Source organism: Boleophthalmus pectinirostris, unplaced genomic scaffold (assembly GCF_026225935.1).
Source record: "Boleophthalmus pectinirostris isolate CB_2022bp ecotype Guang Dong unplaced genomic scaffold, ASM2622593v1 HiC_scaffold_3, whole genome shotgun sequence".
In the NCBI taxonomy this organism is placed as follows: Eukaryota; Metazoa; Chordata; class Actinopteri; order Gobiiformes; family Gobiidae; genus Boleophthalmus; species Boleophthalmus pectinirostris.
The window spans coordinates 33,117,560-33,140,156 of NW_026571299.1; the positions used below are offsets into that span (position 1 = coordinate 33,117,560).

Consider the following 22,597-nt stretch of genomic DNA (forward strand, 5'->3'; position numbering starts at 1 on the left):
TAATCTTGGAGCTTTGGAGTCTTACAGTGCACCATTTATCCAGGCTTAGGACAAGGCTACACTATTTGTAACTTTTTGTAATTGGATTCCCACACTGACATGGAATGATCTTGAGGTAAAGGCAGCAGTCTATCACTTCACATCAGAAAAAAGTGAAAAGTGTTGATATGTGAAAAAGAGAAAATAAAAGGCGTATTTAAGGTGGGCACCAGACCGAAGTCTCCTCCCCGAGCCCACCTTGGCCTCCATGGGCTCTGCTGTGGTGCTGAGGTCTGCTGCTCGGCTAGTCCTTCCTCCAGACTGAGATGGCTGTAGGAACTGGGAGCCCTAAAACACACACACACACGGGACACAGGGCCACTCTATTACTGCCACCTGACCTCCCAAAACAAGGCCACAATACCATGAGAAGGACCATAGAAGCCGAAAGAAAAAACAAGTGGTTGGGGAAAAAGAAAAAATGTTTGAACTGAAGAGAAAAATGGATGACAAAGTTGAAACAAAAGACCAGAGCAAATATTGTTTAGAAGAGAGTTTGCTTAGAGTTAGATATGAGTCGTGCAAACACAGCTGGAGACCTCATGCAAACATGCAACTCTGGAAAAGAAAAAAATATATATTAAAAAAGAGGAGTATACATATGTGATAACATATGTAGTATGATATAATGAAGAATCTTGCAACAACACAGTGATATTTGAATGTCAAATTTGAATGTTTGAAAAAGATTAGTACTAATGTAGAAATAAACTCAACCAAGTCACTAAATACACCATTCATTTCTACTGGTTTAAGTTTTTATCTTACAATTATGACACAAATTTGTTTTCTACTATTGTTGTTAGAGGCTGAAAGCTCAATTATTATTATTATTGTAAAAGATAGTGGCATATTTCTGAATATAAGGCAGAGGAACTATTATTGGTAAATATTCATCTGTTAATAGCAGAGGGAATCACACTTTGCTTCCTATAAAATATAAATGAGGCATGATATCGAACAGTTTATTGTTTTAAAAAAAAATACAAAGCATGTGCTTTGTTTGTACCAATAATTTCATAGGTATTTTTGTGTTTACATCTACTGTTACTGACACATTTTTACACATAGCTTTGGGGTCCTTGGGGAATCGATGAATGACAGGATGAGCTCTGACCTTTGCATTGAAACCTGATCTGTCCATTTGAATGGTGAGACTACACAGGCACAGTGTGGACGAGAGTGGGCGGCAGCTGCAGTGGAGTGAAGGGGGACATCGAGGGGGGACATGGAAGGGGGTGGAGGGGGGCGAGGGGTACAAGGCTGATGATGGATGAGAGAGTCTATCAGCAGAGATGGGCTTTACACGGGACACACTACAGGCTCGTGGTCCAAACAGGTGAGGGGAGGGCATGCGACTTGGTGATTGCATTTTTCATGTGCTTGCTGCTATAGGGGACATTTGTAGAACTTTTTTCATTCAACACATAGACATATAATTAGAAGACACAGCGCTCAATGTTGGCTACTTAGCAACTTGGTTAGTCCAGGAAGATTTTGAAACATCTTGTTTAAAGTAATTGTTGTTTTATTTTATTTTATTTTATTTTGTAAAAGTAGCATTTGAGCTAATGGGTAACCAAGTTTCAGTTGAGATTTATGAACTTGTGTGGGCCTCGTGTCAACATCTAGTGACCGTTAAATGTTATGTAACATGTTATATACCTTAATATGGAGATTGGCTTCACCATTCATTTATATGTGAAAGAGCGTTTGGTTTGACGTAAGTCCAGGTTGTAGTGGGTAGCCAAGTGATTGAGTCACAGCAAGGGGAAGCGAATTTTGCATCAATGAATGTCTATGGTTTTCTGTGGACATTCCAAATTTCTCATAAATCTGAAACCTATTTTAAAATTTAATTGGAGGCCCAGTCAGAATTATATCATATGAATTCAATGAATTTTCCTTTTAACTGTAAAAATGCATATGTTTAGACCTTGATCGTGCATTTCATATGGTCAGATTTAGCTTTGTTTATTTAGTTTAAATCTGGCCATTAAGTGAGCTAGTTTATCATAAAATAACTACATATTTTTCTTTTATGCTATGGTCCTGCATGACAAATATGAATTCTTTACTAAAAATAAATGTCCAAGAGGAGTCTAAATCAAATGGTGGTGTTTTTCAAGTCTTTGAGCATTTTATGTTTAATGAACATTGTAAAAAAATCTAACAGTTTATATAGTTTTGATACTCACTGTAGTTAATGCACATCATTTTTTTATATTGAGTTCCCTTACATGACATGTTTCCACAGGATACACTCTGTCAATGCTTTCTCAACTGTGATAGAAGATTGTTGTCTCTGATTTGTGGCAGGTCCCTCACCGACTGCAATTTTACCCCAATAATTGAACTCAAGAAAGGAAAGGTTTTCTCATAGCCCTCCAGACCACAAAGTTGAATGAATCGATGAAAGCCAAGAAGCAGAAAATGAAAAGGAGACACAGAGCTGCAGGAGGCTGTCTGACCTCAGATTGACTGACAGATATGATTGTTATTGAAGAGAATGGTAAAGGTCAAAGTTGGTTTCTACGGTTACCTGTGACCTCCGCCCGCGGTCCACATAGGTGCAGATGGGGTTGTACGCGCCCGTCCCGCACACGTACAGGTGAGTACGGTTCCATGGCTCGATCAGACGGATGAAGTTTCCACATTCACCCTGAAACACAAAGAAGCAATATGTTCTTCAGTCAAGCAGACAGAGGAATTTAAATTATGGCTTATTGCTCCAGTCTAATTGTAGGGAAGTAAATTAAGTTTGTCTTGATTGGAGGAACTTGTTAGGCTCTTTACAGTTTTACAGTTTACACAAGCCCAGATTGAACAAATAACAGTGAGCATGTACCAAGGCTACCAGTGCTTTTTCTTGGCATAGCCAGTGAATCATTTCAGAAACTACTAATTTCTCAAGGTAAATCAAAAATATATAAACAGTTTGTATTTAAAGCTCCACCATGTAACTTTTTAGCCAAAAGACTAAAATCCTTTTTTTATTTGTTTTTTTTGGTTTTTGCTCTTTACTGCTCTGAAAATCGTAGAAAAACATCCTTACTCATTTTTATGGAATCATGCAGGTGATGTGCCGCTTCCAGAAAGTTACAGGGTGTTACTTTGCTTAATTGAGTGCATTTCTCCAATATTAAATATATATTTTTCTCTAGAGCTTGGGATACATTATTACTATAAACTATTTTAATATATATATAAGTGCTTACTTGCCTCGAGCAATGCAAAAATGTATTTTGTATTAACGATTAATATACATGAACATTCACACAGACAGTGGCTCCCTCTTTTTCGATACATCTTAAAATAGCTTATAAATGGATTTGATTGATTACCAGTATACGTTTGAATATATTCACACCATACTTAAAATCAGTGTAAAATACATTGTAAAGGCGTCTCATCTGTAATATAATACTGGCCCCTGGTGTTTAATAGCCCTCTGCTTGGCGCTGGCCCAGTCCATCTCTCCTCTCGCTGCTGCCTTCGTTGTGTTTGGCAGCTTAGATTCTGGCTTAGGATTCAGAACCACACTGTCAACGTTTCCCCACACCCAAAACTGAGGGACCAAGAAAAGCAACAAACCCCTGGACCCGAGCAACTGTAAACCACCTCCAACTTCTGTCAGAGTCAATAACAGAAATCATTACGGTTAGACAGAAACAAAGTGTTGACGGATGAAAATACAAACAGGGATCTTTGACATTCAAGTGAAGGTTGTTTTTAAGATATTTGTGGAAAACTTGCCAAATAAGGTGATTGTGATGAAAAATTGTAAAGCTACATTTGAAGATCTACACGACATGTAAACACTAGACCACCAAGCACATTGTATTGGGCAATATGGTCAAAATGCATTCCTCAGAAACACAGCAACAGTATCTACTTTTCACGGCTAATTTTTCAGTCACTGTGCATAAACAACTTAACAAAATAGACAGTTAAAAGTGGTTACACATGCACCGTGGTTTTCCATGTTTTTTGGGGGCGTTACATTGACTGTCATGTCATAGCTGCTTGCCTAACTTTAACCTAATGAGTAACCTTGCATCCACATCTGAATTTTAAAGCATATTGTTAAGATAATATTAAAGGATTTATGCATCATGGGGACCTGATTTCAGTCTGCATAAAGGAGGCAGGCCCCATTGAATTGCTCACACACAAACATGCATACACACACAAACAATGGTATGTTGAGAAAAAAAGATTTTTGTCTATAATGTAACCCAACATGACCCCAGTGCACTCTCTAAGAACCTCTGGTAAAAACAACTTTATAATCCTCATTTATCTGTCCAGCTGTCTGTTTATTTCCCTGCTTTCTCTCAATCTCTGCTAGCTCTAAAACTCTAAAAATGTACTTTATCTAGTAATATCTTCCCTGATTTGTCCATCATATATGCGGCTCTTGACAGCTGGTGTTGAAGAAAGGATGTGCTGTCATAAAAAGGATTGTGCTCAGGACTTTGGGGGTGGGAGGGGCGGGTTAGAGGAGACGTTTTGGCACATGGTAGCAGTGTGACAGATGCGGGGTGGTCAGAGGGTTTGGGGATAGAGTGTTTTGTATTATTCATTGCACCCCCATGAGAGCACATACACACACACACACACACACACATATACACACGCACGGGATGATTGCCTATGACCTCCCTGAATCGCAGTCTCCTTTTGGATCGCTGTCCAATTGTCATCATCTGTCATTCCCTAAAGAGAAGCTAGGATTGCCAACATGTCTCCTTGAAGCCAATTTTGTATTTTTGTGATGAAATTTCAGACCAGGATCTCCAAAACGGGTCTAGGTACAAGGGCAATATGATGTAGCCGGAGGTGGTGAGTTGAGTGGGTTGACGAACAAAAACAAAAACAGTTTATAAACCAGTTGGATAAACTTGGTATTGGAGATATTATGAGCCTGATCACACCTCATATTGTGTAAGAAAACCTGTTTTATATGAATTTCAATGCAGTGATTTACTATGCACTGATAGGTGGTACTGTTCCAAACACTATTAACACATTTAATATGTTGAATCTCTAATCTGGACCATAAAACATAAAATGCTCATAAAATATGAATACATACTACTATAGTGGTGATTAAACAGACATGCTATGCTTTACTGGTAGTTACAATAATTTTCACAAAGACACACACATGCTCACCCACACACACACACACACATGCACTTGCTCACACACACACACACATATATATATATATATATATATATATATATATATATATATATATATATATATATATATATATATATATATATATATATTGTATATATTGTATATATTAATATTTCAATTTAAATTGCAATACTGATCCAGACTGACTTAAAGATGCACTATGAGATTTTTGTGGGAGGACTGCCACCTTCTTGCCTCCATGGAGATATTATAGTTTTACCTGGAATATCCACAGAATATATTTGAACGTGGTCTCCTCTCCACAGATTTGACATATAACTTGACCTGGTGGCATCAACAGATTGTCTCCATTTGGAAAGATAAGTTTAATGTAGCAGAATATATTCATGGAGACTAGTAGGAGGCAAACCGATCACTAGAAAATTGACATAGTGCACGTTTAATAATAGAAACAGTCCACTGACTTGAAATCCAAAATAAGCAACAGTGAACACAAATTATCTTCAGTCGTCATCAGAAGAACAAGACATTCTTTTATTTGACTTGTATGTTTTTATTTTAAACTGTCTTTCTTAAGTTTCAGGCATTGTATTTATTCTATAATTGAGCAATTTTGCTGTGTAAGCAGACAAACCAGTTTAATATGGCATTCATTATTGGAGTGCAGAACAGCAGCCAAAGATAAAATTGGAGTGGGCTTCCCCTCATATTGTAATCCTCAATAATAAAACCCAATTGTGCTCTCACAATCGTACCACATATGATTACTTTTACTATATATTCTCTATGGAGGGGTTTAAAACATAGGAAAAACAAAACGCAATATCATTTTACCTGTTTAACTACAAAATAATGTACATGTCACAATTGCAGACTTACATTGGTGTCTTTTCCCGACAACACACACTCCATCCTCCTCTGCTGAGCTACAGGCCAGTGGATCTAAAGAGAAAATGGTACAGAATTGTGGTTAGCCAAAATAACATGAAATCCTAGCACCTTGATATGTTATTCCTTACAATGAGTGGCTCTTTGTTGATGTCGTGCAGGTCTAGAGACAGGATGTAGTCTTTGCTGCCCACGTACATGCGGTCATGGTCCTCGTCCATGCGAAGTATTCGATAGTCCGTGGAGTTCAGGAGAAAGGAGAAGTGGTGAGCCGTGCCAGTGGACTTAAGTTCTATGGAAAATATAGCGAAATAGGGATTAGGATACAATGGTACATCCATTAAAGGAGACATATCGTGCAAAATCGAATGTTCAGCTTTTAACCACACTACAATGGTTCTCTATCATCATTAGTATACTACTCAGAGTTGAAGTTTGATTGATTCATGCAAGTTTGAGTAATCTGAGGTTCAAGGAAATATCTGTTTTCAAGTGCTCTCTATCCCTGTAGTATTTCAAATATAGATTTAAAGTTTAGTTTTATGATCCATTCACTTTAGTGCCGTACTTGAACCTTAACCAAGACATTTATAGGCAAGCATTAGCACGTCTTCTGGACTGAAAAATATAATGATCTGAGTATTGTTATCTGGGGAATCACTCAGAGATAACACCATTTCGGTCAGCATTGGGCACCCAAACTCTCCAGTATCCAAAGGACTTCTTCCAAAGTGCATTATGAAGTAATACAATATCTGAATGCATTATGATCTCCAGAAAGACATGCCCCATAGTTTCAAGTTCTGCCAGTGGTCTTGGTCGGGATTCAAGAACTGGCAAAAAGAAAGCGGCTCTACCAAGTTTCAAGCAAAGTCAAGATTTACAAACTGACCTTATGCCAACCCTCCCCCATTAAGGGTTAACTATTTTACTGTTTTATTAATACCAGAAACACAAATCACTATATAGCCAAGTTTTATATAGATACAAAGATCAGATTTGGGATCCTGATTTTTCTGGCACAGTACCGTATGAGACACTGTTGGCTCGCTGTGGTTGAAATATGATAATGATTAAATTACATAGCCTTGGAGCAGCCATCCTTAATCTATTCTGTTCAGTACCAAGAATTACTCTGCTGTTTCTCGAAGCAATTAAAATTTGACAATATGTGACATCTACAACTAAAAATGGATATTCAAACACAAAAAACAGACCATCATCAAAAAATAATGTCAGGAGAGATGTAAACTATAAAAAAAAACTCAGCTCCAAATATGTTTGCGATGAGAAAACATAACATCAGAAAATAATGTAATATGGGCCCTTTAATTATAAACCACTATACTATCCATATACTCCCCCCGCTGTAAACTGATTTGATAACATTGCATTGGCAGACACTGATACCAGTCTGTTTTCCAATCCTCAAGAGTGGTCTCATCTATGTAGCTAGGGTCAAAATCAAGGGGTTACACAATAAATCAAATTTTAATCAAAACATTTTAAATTTCTCAATGATATGTTTGTCTTCAGGTTAAGGTACACTTTATTGTCCCCATAGAGAAATGTGTCCTCTGCATTTGACCCATTTTTCAATGCAACTAGGCCAGTCTATCAGAAGCAGTGGTTCAACAGCCAATCCTCTGTCACTAAAAGCATGTGGTTAGAGTTAAGACTTTGGGTGAAGAAATACAACCATTTTTTTGTGTTAAAAATCAATGATTAGAAATTATTTTCAGGAAATTAATGCGGGAAGTCATTTTTATTAGTTTTTAATCAAATCAAACAGAAAAATTTGATTGCAGCCCTCGTATTACATAAGCCTAACAACTGTTTAAATACACAGTGATTGTTTTGGATAATACAGTATGTTTCTTAGCACATTCGTTTGTTTTGGTGTAAAGAACTCCAGACCCACTTCACTTATAATGAATGAGTCTGGCTGGACTGAAAATCATTACACCCATTTTTGGAGCAAACGCAGCAGGAATATTAGGTGATATGGTTCTTTGACAGGGAAAAGACTTTGACATAATCCTCTCTTGTATTGCACCTCGTAAGCCATTGACTTAATATCACATTACAGCATAGTGGATTTTGCCTTGCTGCTGTTTTTAAATGAGAAAAACAGAGGTGTAGGTGTTAGGAGGGTGTTGAAACAGCTTTCCTCCTGGTTGTCCCATTAACTCCATATAATGTTTTCAGACTGAGCTTGGGAAAGTGCAACCTGAGATAGCCGAAGTTATTCTTACACAGAAAATCGTGATGCCTGATAACGGATATGTGCATGTTCCGTTTCAATTGGACCAAAACAACGAACTCACTGTTATCCAAAGTCAAGTGTAAAGCGATGATCTAAAATAACAAAACTACAACCTGTTTCAATCCAACGCAAAGTGCAAAGTGAAATTTTCCAACTTGCGAATGTTGAAAACTGGATGTGACTCTATTGAGAAAGCGTAATGAAGAGTAAGCTTAGAAACTGTGAAATCTGTCAATCGTGCCACAGCATTACGGCACATTTGTGGATAAGTCATAAAAACAGATCTTTCATTTTACAATTATTTTCTCAGCGTTAGACTGACCACCCAAGAGTCTCGCCCTACTCTATGAATACAAATGTCCAATTCTTGTATCAACAACCCTAGTTCTGATGAATGCAACTGACAGATAGATTAACCAACTACTGACTACTCTTACTTGAATAAATGAGGCCTTAAACTCTGTTGGAAATCAGAGATGAGAGAAGTTAGAATATTTACTCTGAATATTACTCACAAGCATTTGAGAGGAGATGCCATCTGAATTGTCAAATTATCAAAAACCCTGGGTGAGTTAAGGTCACTACAAAAGTTTGAAAAGCATGGATTCTTGTATTACCAGTTCATATTTCAATCTTTTTGTTAGTGTTGCTGGATCAGTTTAAAATGTGCACATTGGAAAGTTTGACAAACTGAAAAAAATCTAAATGGCAATACTTCAAAAAATCACAATGAATTTTTTTTTGTCCAGCAAAATTAAGTTATAGAAGTGATTTGCATAGATTGTGAGTTAGGCTCCAAATGTTCCAGCTGTAACTAACCCAACAACACCAGAGTCCAGACAGAGCAGTGATCCACACACTCACACATTTATCACCTCCGCACTCACATTCTCACTTTGAACAGGAGTCTGCAGCTCAGGTCACAGCGCAGAGGGACAGAGCAGAGACTCAGACAGACACTGCATTTACTATTAAACACTCTTCACAACACATTATCAGAGAGGGCAAAGGGGGCAGAGGGGCCAGGAGGGGCAGAGGCACTATGAGGGGCAAAGGGGGGGAGAGACCTGGGGCTTCAAGTGCGATCATGCTCTCCTTCTCTCATCCTTCAGTTTCTACATTTACAAGCACAGGTAAATATGAGTACACTTTTAGTATGATTTCTTTCTTGCATCTCCATAAACCGAGTCCACTCTGGTCCCCTCTACAGAATCGGTGTGAGTGAGGGCTAAGCGATATTCATTGGTGTCTTGTAATTCAGGATCAGTGAAAGCCAAAATTAATGTCATTGATGCTGATGAGTACATATACAAACATGTCTAATATTGGCCAGGTAGTTTTGGCCCATTGCAGTTGAATACCTCTCCTAGACTGATCAGAGCTGTATACATGCAACAGTAAGAGCAGTACAATCTGAGTACTACATGTTCATGCAATTACGGAGATTCAAATCACGACCCCCACAATCAAAATTCGGTGTTTACGGTTCGTATCGGACTAGGTCAAGCATACACTTTTCCAAGTCTGCTTGTAGTGAGTTTGATTTGGTTTGATAAATACATTTATCTGAAAGGATTTTTCAAAGAACAACAAATTGATCTTATTCTATTATATTTGTGTATAACCACAAGTAACATAACACAAGAATTTGAGAAAAGCAAGACCTATAGACTGGCTATTGGCTTGCAGTCAAAAGTCAGCGTACAAGTTACCATATCTTTCAATATTGGAGTTCTTAGTAGTAGCATTTACTTTCTGTTTCTTCTCAGTCAATCTGGGGTAAACATATAAACACACTTAAACTTTATTTGATCAAGGCAAGTCTGTTATATTGTTGGTTTTTGGCTTAGAAAGTGAATCACAAAGATCAAAAACAAAGACAAATTTTCATAAATGTTGCCAATTCATTCCCCCAAAGCATCAATAACAGTATTATGGTGAACAATAAACATTACTCTCTTTGTAGAAAATAAAATAAATACAGCTTATTTTGAAATAGTTAAAATGCCTCAAATAGAATAATTACCCAGTTTATGGAGATTGAAGTTTCTCATTATCTGCAATTACTGGTTGGGCAATTTTACATAATTATAAAAAACACACTTGGAAACGTATTTCATTTTTCCAAAAAGCTGTTGCCATTAGCAGACCACTGAGAAACCATTACCATTACAAATATCTTTTAACACACAATGCAGCTTTCAACTAAGCTCATCAAAGACATTGGGACAATTATCATTTTCTAATTAAAGCCGGGGGAAATGTCAACTATTTCCAAAGCATGGCAGGCTAAAACACATTTCTTTTGCTTTGTGCCTGTGGTGTGTTGAGATAAGAGCTGGAGGTATGATAACAGCCCACCTCCGAGCTCCTGATCCCCCTGTCAGCACCAACACTCATCCCTTCAAACACATTCCGGCTGCTCCTGGATTCCCAAGACTCTAAGAAGTGTTTCTCAAACTCAGGTGCACGTACTACTGGTGGTCCGCTGTAATTTGTTGTTAAAGAGACTGTACCTGACTTGGTAGTTCACCAGTTACACTAGTTTGTTCTAACTCAAGACAGTACATGAAATGTAAATTACATACGTAACTACTGTCCAGTAAATCCCGGATGTCAGAAGGGATGAAACAGAATCAATTATTTGTGAAAGAAATGGGCGGGGCAAAATGAATGCAGGGCATATTTAAAATTCTGTTCATCAACAAAGGTTCAAAACTGGCTAATTGCATTCAAATTTTGTGGTAATTTAGGGTCGGTCTGATTGTGAGGCGACAGTAGCTCAGTTGGTAGAGCGTTTGTCCACTGATCTGAAGGATGGCGGTTTGAATCCATAAACATCATTGGTGAGCAGTCAGATCCACAGGCTGGCGTGATTCCATCACACCAGCAATGGCAATGGTCCTAATTTTGTATGTAGCCCCCAACCTTTTGCTATCCAATAAAGGTATTACAGTTGGGCTGAAGGTGAGTTGATACTTGGTGCATGTGGGAACTTTAAGAACCACTGTTTTAGAGCCAGGAAAATGTTACAGAGTCCAACCAGGCTTGACACTGTGTTAAATGGCTGTATTTACAAGCAGCTGGTAAACGCTGCAATAATATGGCACAAGTTTCTGTCAATGAGGATAACAGGATCAGGCTCTCCTCACTGGGTCTTTGTAATGGCTGCCAGACCTACACGCACTCATGCAGTTAAGACATCTCCTCTTTCTCTTCTTTCTCTGTGGGATTGTCTCCACTCCAATGACTTTCTTGGACCAAACCCAGAGCAGCTTTTTACAGAATCTGACCCACATCTGCTGGTAAACTGATCTGGCCCTGTGTCCACCTGTTGAGGCGATCTCCATGGACAGCGGATGTGGAGTTTTGGTCCATCTTTGTAAACGTAAAGTGGCTTTTCTGGGTCACTGTAGTAGGTAAAGGTGGTAAGTAACTATATATGTTTGCTTAACTTCTCTGTGCTTCATTAGCTCTTGAAGAAATAAATACTTCACAACATGAAAGCATATCTTTATCAGTTGTATTTGGGTTGCCATTTGGGTCACCACACATCATTGACCACAGTGATTCAATATTTTGCATATCAATTTCTGTAGATTTGAAACCAGATCCCTGTTTCCAGATTTGCCTTTTTTTTTTTTTTTTTAAACCAAAGTGCCTTACATATATTTGAACATAACAGAAAATGACACAATTACATCCAATAGAGTAAGAATTCTGAATACATTTGTTTTGTCTCTGAGAAATTTTGTCTTTGGAATTAAAGATGTGAGCTGTGGAACATTCCAGGCAAAGCAATACCATCTCCATGGAGACAAGCAGATGACAGATCCCTCCACCATAAAACATTACATAGCGCACCTTTACAGTAAGTACACTGAAACCAATAACTAAGATCTCAGGCAACTCCAGTACTAACATTTAACTAAAATCTTTGTGCAATTTGTGGTGGGATTTTTAAACCACTAAAAGTTTTGACAATGACAATATAGACACAGCTACAGTTCTTTATCACCATTTTAGATCTCCCCCTTAGATCTGTATAACAAAGTTCAAAGAGGATCCTTTTGTAATTGCATGTGTGAGAAACAAAGAGAAAACCTCACAAACTTGTCCAGACATCTGCAACCGTGAGTCTGACTCAGCCTCATGGCCCTCATGAACCAGAGGTGTGTCTCTGAGCATTGGCCATGGGTGGACCACTCCTCTAATAGTTTGCATTTTAAAAGTATAAGCAAAATATAAGCTTATATCCTCTTTTATTTGTCAAACCTAGTATAAAGTAGTAAAATACAGAAAGACCACAAATTACATTAAGAATAACAAAATACTCCATTGTGTTCTACATGTACATTGAAATATGCACAAAAAGTAAACATATTGCTTGGTGGGTTTATAGTGCTATTTAGCAATCAGCAAACTAAAGCAAGAAATTAATAATTAATTATTCAAAGATCACACTTCAATTTGATTGGTTAAATCCAGCTTTCACTCAATCAGAACATGATAGAGACTCACCAATAGGAGGAGTGGGTGGGTAAAAACAAATACTGTGCCTCTGCTTTAAAACAGATCTATAAAAACAACATTGAATCATAAGAAGTTCCCCAAATTGTCAAATCAAAGGGTGGAGGGTCATATGGTCATATCTATCACCTCTTCATCTCGACAACATAAAGAAATATGACTTCTTGCAGATGGCCTAACCAACCAGTTTTATTTACCATATAAATCTGCAGTAAGTGTGATTGACTGTGCGCACATGGGGCCTTGCGTCTTCTCCTCTGTCCATCAGATCAAGACTAACTGAACACATGACAGCGACTGAGTACTTGATACCTGTGTTTGTCGAGGGGGAATAATTGGCTGCAGATTAAGTCTTGTCTACGCTCTTCCGGATACTGTCACTCAAACCTCTTCACTGTCTAACCCTTGATATCTGTGTATGGGGTGTCTATATGTGGAAGCCTGTGATGCTTATTTTTTGCCTGAAAACTAGCAAACCTGCATCATAGCACATAATGAAAAGCAGAGGAGATAAAGTTAGCAAGCATTGAGTTCACTTCCTGCGATTTAGGCTGTTTCGGTTGGAAGAAGAGGTTAATTAAAGCACAGGGGAAGGAAGGTGGATCTGCCTTAAGTGACAGACTAGGTTATTTTGAAAAAGCACAAGCCTTAATTGAGTTCATATTGTAATCTATGAGTTAGTCTATCTGGTCATTAAAACAAGAAGCAAGCGGATGTTAGGTGCATTAAATAAAAGGTTTTACAAGACGAGGTTTCTCATTTAGATTGTGTTTCTACATTTAGGACAAAAATATCTTTAAAGGATGAGTCCAAAGTGGTGAGTCAGGGCCAAAACAGGCAGATGATATATTGATTAAAAACACATAACATAATTTGTCATTTTACCAGTGGTGGAGGAAGTACTTAATTTTGTTACATGAGTAAAAGTATAGATACCAAAGCAAAAAAAATACACATGGAAAAACCTATTTAACTGAAAGAACCAGTTTTGAGTAAAAAGTAGTAAGTATTTAGCGTAAATTTTGATCTAATAAAGCTTCAGAAGTAGTGATTTTGATAAAGATTTATGATGAATTTTGTTAGGCAGAAACAACTGAATCTGTTTTTATTTGTATATTTGTATTTGCTCAAACTATTAAAAATAATCTAAATACAATGATCAAATCTTAAACTATCATAAAAATACTTACTTTTCAGTCCTGTTCAAAAACGCAGTGGAGTAGAAAGTACAGATACCTGCTCTCAGAGGTAGTAAAGTGAAAGTAAAAAGTATCTACTTGAAAATATAATCTAAAAGTAAAGTACAGATACCTAAAATGTACACTTAAGTGCAGTACTTTACTACTCTCTTATTTGAGTTTCTAAGTTAAGTTACAATGGAAACAATTTCACATGAAGTAATACCCATAATAATTAAAACCCCAAAATTGGGTTTTATATTTTGTACCTGACACCAACAATACCAAATAAAACTGAACCCATTTCTTACACTTAAAAAGATCTGTAATAATTGGTCTCATGTGATGCAAAATATTTTCTCACTACGGTCAGCAGCAGACCACAGGCTACAGACTTGGCGGAGCTGACCCCACCAGCCCCACCAAGCCGCAGGTGAAAGGTCAAAGGTCGTATAGGGTGAAAGCTCATCCTGACCCCTCTCGTGCACTTCTCCATAATCAGGATTATCAGAGGCAGAGCTGGGTGGCTGTATAAAAGATGGGATAAGGGAGTAATATTGTCCAAAGAAAAGTGGCATCTGTCATTAAACTCAAAGAACACAAAAGAGACTGTCCCAGAATGGACAAAAGTCTAGACACAATGGAGAGGGCGCCTTTGCATGAGTGAGACATTGGAGAGTTGAGGAATTACAGTAACTGATGTAGAAATACACCACAAGATGTTGAAAATTGAACCACAAAAATGTTACAAATTATTTAGTTTTGACAGATCTTAATTTTTTACTTAATGTTTCTGTTTCTTCATCACTCTAATCTCCACAACAGGGTTGCAAAATAGAGATGCAGTTTTGCTCTATTACAAAGAAAATGTTAGTTTTAGTCATTATGGTATGTAAACATGGAAAAAAGCAGAAAAACAAGTATTATAATCAATTTTTGGGCCTCAGATGTCTTGAATTGGACCTTGTTTTGAATCAATTTCAATTTCAGTACACCTATAACAAATGGCATTGGATTCGCCCAATGAATCCAATGCATACAAGATGACCCACAAGATGATTCAAGATTAGTGACTAATACGTTTTTTTCTGTTGTAGTGACATTTTAGAATCCAAAGCAGCCGCTGTCCAATATACATGACCAATTTTGTCATTTTCTCTCATAATCCCTTGAAATGGCTGAATCTCTACGAAACTGAACTGGTCTGAAAGGGAAATTTAATTATACAAAAGCTTTATGTCATTCCTTTAAGCAGTAATCAGCCCATTCAAAATATCAGAGACATGCTGGAGATTTAAGGCCAATAGTGAATAAACTAAGTGAATAAACTGATATATTGGATCAGTATATCAAGAACACTTAATTTTTTATCATGTTTGGCTGATTTATAGAAGAGTATGAGATTATGAGCATGCTTCTGCTGAGTTGGTACAGATTTTAAGGTGAAGCTGTGTTTATTATTGCACGTTCCCCTTATGTCAGCGCTGCAGTGTGGTTAGCGGTGACAGTTCGGTCTGAGGGATTATGAAACGAGCTAAATAATGAGGAGAAGTGGGTGTGAATGAGAGAAAAATCCACCTCTCCCCGAGCAACCTTTGACCCGGACCCTAAAATAAATACTCTCCCTTTTCTGTCAGCTGCACCAACACACCCTGACACCAGTGCACATAATCTGCTCCCCACATTAACATAGAAGGGCTTGGGCTGGAAATGAGACGTCCTGCTGATCTGAACAAGAAATGAGCAAAGAGTGAATGGGGAAAGCTATGGCTGTGTTTTAATTTATTCATTTTAATATTAGTATTTTATTTCAGTATTTCTTACTAGTTAATAATGCATTTGTACCTTAAATTCTTGTCAAAGAAAAACCCATACTTTGACAATAATAGTTTTATTTTACATCTTATCTGAACTGTTGTATTTCTTGGTTTTCACAATTTTACACCAGATTCACACCCAAATGCAAACCCACTCAATTTATATCTGTGGGTTTCAGAAGGTTGAAAAAGTAGGACAATCGCCATAGCAATTAACAATTTGAATGATGAAAAGTCCTCAAAATGTCCCCTATAAAGTAAATAGGAAGCTGAAAACCATGAATGAGCTTGAGATAGAAACTGGCTTGTATATTTGTTTAAGACAGATTGATAGAGTGATTCGGTTGCAATTTGCTACAAAATCTAATCTTTAATTATTTTTATTGGAAGCACAGTCAAAAGCCCTCAAATCCAATATATTGGTTTACCACTAAAATCCTAGACTTTTTACTATGTACACTCTCACTTTTGTCTCCATCAAGGTTAGAGGCCGGTGATGCTCTGAGCTGAGGGGGTAGTTATTAGGGGTAAATTTAGAGACACCATTAGCAGCAAATGTAGACTCTGTGTCCACTGGGGACGTAAGCCACAACCTCTATATGCCCCTCTCTGCATGGGTGTTCCCCTTGAAGGTAATTTTTCAACCACAACAGCAAATGGTGCGGTAGAGTGTACTGCTATAGCGAGGGGGTCCCGAGGGGGGCAACCCGACAGCGGACCTTAAAACTTTCATTTATCAAGCGACAAGGAGAGCCATGGAAAGTCTGGATAAAGCCAAGATGCAAAGGCCAAAACACAAGATCTCATCCAGAACAGTTCACACAGGAAGCTGAGCCAATGCACTTCCTAATCAGGAGCTGGACAAAGAAGAAAACAGACTCATGTAGGAGGACTACATTACAAGAATTTTAAGTTAAAAAGATGACAAAAAGTAACACTGCCAAAGTTGTACTTATTTGTGTAAACTTTACTAAATTACCAGACTAAATCCCAAAAGCACTAATCTGTTAATCTGAGGTGAGAGGAGTGTCATTTTGTTCTAAATCATGGGTGACCAATGAGCTTTTTCGTTTCACATGCAACACTGAAAGAAAAGAGTCTGATTACACGGCCATATCTGAACCTGGCTTGAGACACGGCGGAGAGCGTGAGGACCAGTCTGATATCCCTTTGTATAACAAATACATGGAGATATCATGCTGGACTCGCAGGCAATGCTATTTTACAACCATGCAGATAAAAATGTGTTGAGCGCTTATCTGTCCTCATACCAAATCTTGCTTTATCTTTATCCTGCCCTGTGCTGTTATATTTAGATTTATTGGAACTTGACAACATGCTCTGTTAAGCATCTTAGAGGAGGAAGCAGAGATTACGACAGGGGAGTACATCCTACAAGTACAAGTATGCAGCTCATAAATTACTGAGGTTGTGAATGAGAGATTGAACTTTTAACACCAAAGTTTGACCAACCATGCAAGGAAATAAAATATGTTTTGCAGTTCAGAGTAGCAAGTCCTCTGATAATATGAGCTGTTTTCCAAGTTAAAAGGTTAGTAAAAAGTGTATTATTATTATTATTCATACTATAAACTGCATGCAGTGTAAATTTCATCAAGTAAATTATTTCAGTGTTAAATAAATATTTTGCTGTAAAAAACTAAATAAAACGTAGCCAGAAAACATTCACTCATGTTTTAATACACCACTTTTTCACCTTCTAGGCACTCAAAGTCACCCATTTACACACACAATCATACACCAATGTACACAGATACTCAGAGCGAGGTAGGTTAAGCTTCTTTCCCAAGGAAGCAAAGTCAGCATTCATCTGTGGGAGCTGGAATCACACCGACAACCTACCAATGATGTTTAAGTTGAGAGCCAACCTTCAGGTGTGTGGACAAACACTCTAACAACTGAGCTAATGTCAACCCAAAACTATGACAACAATTATTTTTGCAGACTAAGATATGAATAAAAGTAGATAGTAGATTAAAAGAAACTAAAACTAGACAAAAAGTACACGTAATTATTTGACCATTTTTATGATATTTGTCAATTTGTGTAAGTGATGAAAAGAACATTTATTTTTCTAACCTGCATCAATAACCTCAGTTAGCATGAACCCTACCACCATCTCTGCCCTCATCCATAACTCTGCCTTGTCACGAAATCCTGGTTTACACCAGTCAGACTATCTCTGATCTCCCACTCAAAGTCAATAGCTGCTTAATGCTGTGTGGATTCATCACTTAACTTCCTCGACACCTTCCTCTTTTTTTATTTGCAGCTTGTCTGATCCTGCCGGTATCCGCTGGCTGCTGTCTGCATACCGAGCCAGTGAGATAAGATGCTTTCTACCATTTGCGCCTTATTCTTTTGGTTTGCAGCCAGCGTGCCACAGGTGGAGGCAGCCGGGCCATGGGGGAGATGCATTCTATAAGAGCTCCGACATGATGTATGAGTTGCTCCTGTCACACTACTGAGCGCTTGATTAAAACAGTGATGAAAAGTCTCTCAAAGGAAATTGAATGTTGAAGTGTGAATAAATGTTTGTGTTGAAAAGCGTGCACTGTGGAAAGCAAGCTGGATAACAGTTAACCTTATGGCAAGTACAAAATAGTGTAGGGTCAAATGTTAAAACTTTTTGTGTGCATGAGAGACAGCGAGTAAACATGCAGCTTTATGTGTAATATGTTTTTTTGTTGTTTTTTTTTTTATTTCACTGAACAAGAACATTATAATATGGTACAATTTTTATATAGCACTTTCCCAAATTCGAGGCACTCTGTGTGCTTTACATCAAGGACCCTGGGGTCAAGGAGGGCTTGCCCAAGGACCCAATGTTTTTCCATTGAGAGCAGGATTCAAACCACCAACCTAGGATCAGTGGACAAACACTACCAACTGAGATGGCTCCAAATAGTTCAATTCAAAAAGTGGGCTATACATGACTATACATGATACAATGTACTTAACTCCAAATTTACTGGTCATTTTAATGAGTAGTGCCGTCACCACCCTGTCTTGTGCTTTTTATGATAAACAACAAGACCATTCTGAAACTTTGTCAATTTCAAATTTAATCAGATTTACTTTCCTTATGAATTAGTATCCGGGCATACACTTTCTGACAACTGTAAATACATGCAACACTTTCCACAATGTGACCTTGCTACCTGATGCAAATGACATGAAGAAGTAATGAAGACAACTGCAATACTTTACATATATTTCTAAAATCTAGAAATGATTCATTGCACACTTTAATCTAACATGAATTAGCTTGCTGGTCACTGGACACCTTTTATTGTCCTTTTCTGTCTTTTGTCTGCATGTGTTCTCAGTGTTATCTTCTCAGGGTTATCATGGGTTCTCTTTAACTACTCACCTACCACTATTCAAACATGCACAAGTGAACTGCACAATCTAAATTGCCCCAATGCAGAGGAAATGAGAGTGAATGGCTGTCAGTCTGTGTAAATCTTCAATTGTTACCACTGAAACTACTGTCTAGACATAAAGACACACCAACCCCTAATTGTAACAAAGATTAATGACTGAATGAATGTATTACAATATTGTCTAAGTTATTCTAGGGCTATTCAATTAATTAAACTGTATTAAGATCGCGATTCAGTCATTTGTAATAGTCAATTATAAGCTTGGTGTCTACAGCCAGTTGTTTTGTGCAGAAATCAGAAACTGGACAAAGAAATTCTTATTTTTTGTTGGAAGTGGAATATTTACATGTAATGTGTATGTTCAGGAGATGTTTATTTTCTAATTATGGATCAAATAACACATGCCTAACATAAATAATAAGATGTTGTGTTTTTTAATATACCTAAATAAAATAAATTCAATATGAGGGAGACATTGTTATATTTTTGGTCATATCACCCAGCTAATTGTACAGGGAGACTTGTAAAATAGCTGAGGTGGTAGCTAACATATGACGCATGTATTATTACTAGTCTAAACATGTTTGCACTGGGACTCTAAGCTGTCAATTAGACTCTCTGTGATGTGATGCCCCTTGTCCCCTGTGACCAGTTATTTCACTCAGTTTGGCCCGAAGTTGTTCGCATGTGTGAAGTTATCGCACAACAAGCAGCTAATGAGCCGCACCCAGGCCCCCACCTGCCCCTGTCTGCCCTCACCTGCCCCTGTCGGCCCCTGCCTGCCCTTGTCTCCCCCTGTACTCTGCTGCAGTCCTACACACCCACTTGACCCCATCCCACAGCGAGACAAAGGCAGGGGCAGCCCCCACACCAGGTACGTGTCAGAGCACCTCCTCACTCAAATCCCGAGACCAAGCGCAATGAGACAGGCCATATGTGATGGCTCTGCAGTCTGAAGTGGTTTCAAGATGCAAACATTTATAACTAAATTTTGACAGGAAGAAGCTTAATATGTAATGGATATTAATAACTACTTTATAATGGAATGGAATGTGTGTGTTAATGTTTTCTCATATTAATTATTGTATAGAAACAAGACTATCCTCAAGCTTTTCAGGAAAGTTAAAATCATGTCTCTTCATTTTCATCGCTCAAACGAGTATCTAGTTTGGATATGATGGGCAACAGCAGCTCAGTTGGTATTGGTTGTGTTTGTCCACTGATCCGAAGACATCATTGGTAGAGTGGTCAGATCCACTAAACTACAGATTGGTGGTGCAGTTTCAGCTCCCACAGAATGCTGATGTTGTGTCCTTGGGCAAGACACAGAACCCTCAATGCCCCCAGGTACCAATCAGTATCTGGGGATGTTTTTTTTGATAATCCTAGAAGTGGGACAAGCATAATGTAGACAAAATACTACAAACTGATTTATGCAAAATTCATAATAGCAGGTCCTTCATGATCAATAGCTAATAATAAATTATATTATAAATTATATCAATGCCAATTTCATTGATCAGTGAAATAAAAACAATAAAAAAAATCATGTTTACTCAATGTCTCCCATGCACCCTATTCTAAACTACACAATTATTTTAGTATGTAAACAAAAATATACATTATGAATATCTATGAAACAACTGTTGCACCTGATCAATATAATTTAACCCTGAGACATGATCACATAGCTGACAGTTGAGGGTCAAGAGTTCTCAAAAACACCTTTGTTCAAGCTTCTTTTGAAACACAACATTCCTGCAGTAATCCCCGCCATTAACTGCTACCGTTGTCTGCGTACACCAGCAGGCCTATACGTCTTTCACCTCTCCCTCTTGAATTGTGGGTAATTTCGCTAAAGCACCTAGCTCCACTGACCAATCTCAAAATCTCTGCACAAACAGTTCAGTGCAAGGAAAACATATTAGGCAGTGGATAGCCAAACAGCTCCTCGGTCCCCTCTCCAATAAAAGCAAATAGATAGTTCTGGACAAGTTATTGCAGGTAATGCCTTCTCTGTTATTAGCTGGAAGAAACCCAGAGACCATATTATGTTCCTATTGCTGCACGAGAGCCGCTAGATCCCCTAAAAACTACAAAGTTATCTTGCGTAGAGCTTTCCATTGCTTTGTAAAGTACTGTTTAAGAAGTATTTCTACAAGTTAAGCTAATTCACAATATAGTTAGCAATAGTGACTGAGGCTATGGATTTTTTTATGTTTAAAATGTACATTGAGAAGCTTGAGTGAAGTATTAAGGAAATCTCTGGTGTTATTTCTAAAGCTCAGGACTCAAACACAGTAAGAAGTAAAAAGTGTGGGAAAAAGAGAAAGGGGAGAAAAGGACAAACCAAATACAGATTTTGAGAATTTAATATTTTAGAACTTTTAATGTGAATGTATCTCGAAGCACTAAAAGTAATTTTGTAGATTTTGTAGTTCCTTTAACCCTAATCTTGCACATGTTACCATTTCATCTCTCATCAAACACAAGCTTTGAGTATTAACTTCTGATTGTAAATTTGTTTTGGCCGATCATATAGTCCAGTTTGCGAAAGTCTCAAATAAGAAATGTAGCCTTTCAACCTTAATGAAGGAAAATTCTGTTGTTGAAAGGTTTTAGTAAATAATACAATATTGTGTTGAGACAAGGACATGGCATACATACAATGAAAGGTAGCAATGATTCCATACACGTTTTATAGCTATAACATGTTTATGGTAATACTTGGGATTCATTTTATATTGAGCTGGTGATAGATTTACTACAATCGGTCTGAGTCAGCAGAAAACTAAACCCGTATTATACCTCCAACAGTGTATTTTCCACATCAGTATAATAGGAAGACAGTTTTTGACAAGGTGAATGCCAGGATTATATGAGGTGTCAGAAAGATCCAGGGTGTGGTTGGAAAACGAGTCCAAATATGCATTGTGTGATTTCCCTAAAATGACACATGGATCAGGAAGAAATTAGTTATTGGAAAGTTTCATTATTCACTGAGTATAAAGCATTCCTGCCTCACAACAAGAAGGTCTCAGGTTCAGTGCACAATGGCTGGGTGGGGGGTTTTCTGTGTGGAGTTTGCATGTTCTCCCTGTGTCTGGGTGGGTTTCTTCTAGTTACTCCAGTTTCCACCATCCACTACAAGCATGCACAGCTGTTTTCTCAAGACATATAATCTTATATAATCTTGCTTAGCTGCCCGTTGCTCCTGGCATGTGATCCAATGGCACTGAAGGATGGGTCAAATGCAGAGGACAAATTTATCTTTAAGGTGTACATTACCTGTTGCAGCAT

At 37.8% G+C, this 22,597-nt stretch overlaps 1 protein-coding gene across 1 annotated transcript in view; it reads right to left on the bottom strand.

Moving 5' to 3' along the window:
• The window catches only part of LOC110168684 (semaphorin-3F-like), a 63,116-nt gene that overhangs the window by 19,965 nt on the left and 20,554 nt on the right, over positions 1–22,597 (bottom strand). The window contains exons 3-6 of the mRNA XM_020934160.2: positions 6,231–6,391; positions 6,091–6,153; positions 2,582–2,701; positions 238–327 (exon numbers count right to left, since the gene is read on the bottom strand). Coding sequence (XP_020789819.1) covers positions 238–327; positions 2,582–2,701; positions 6,091–6,153; positions 6,231–6,391 — 434 coding nt within the window. The remainder of the gene's footprint in view (positions 1–237; positions 328–2,581; positions 2,702–6,090; positions 6,154–6,230; positions 6,392–22,597) is intronic.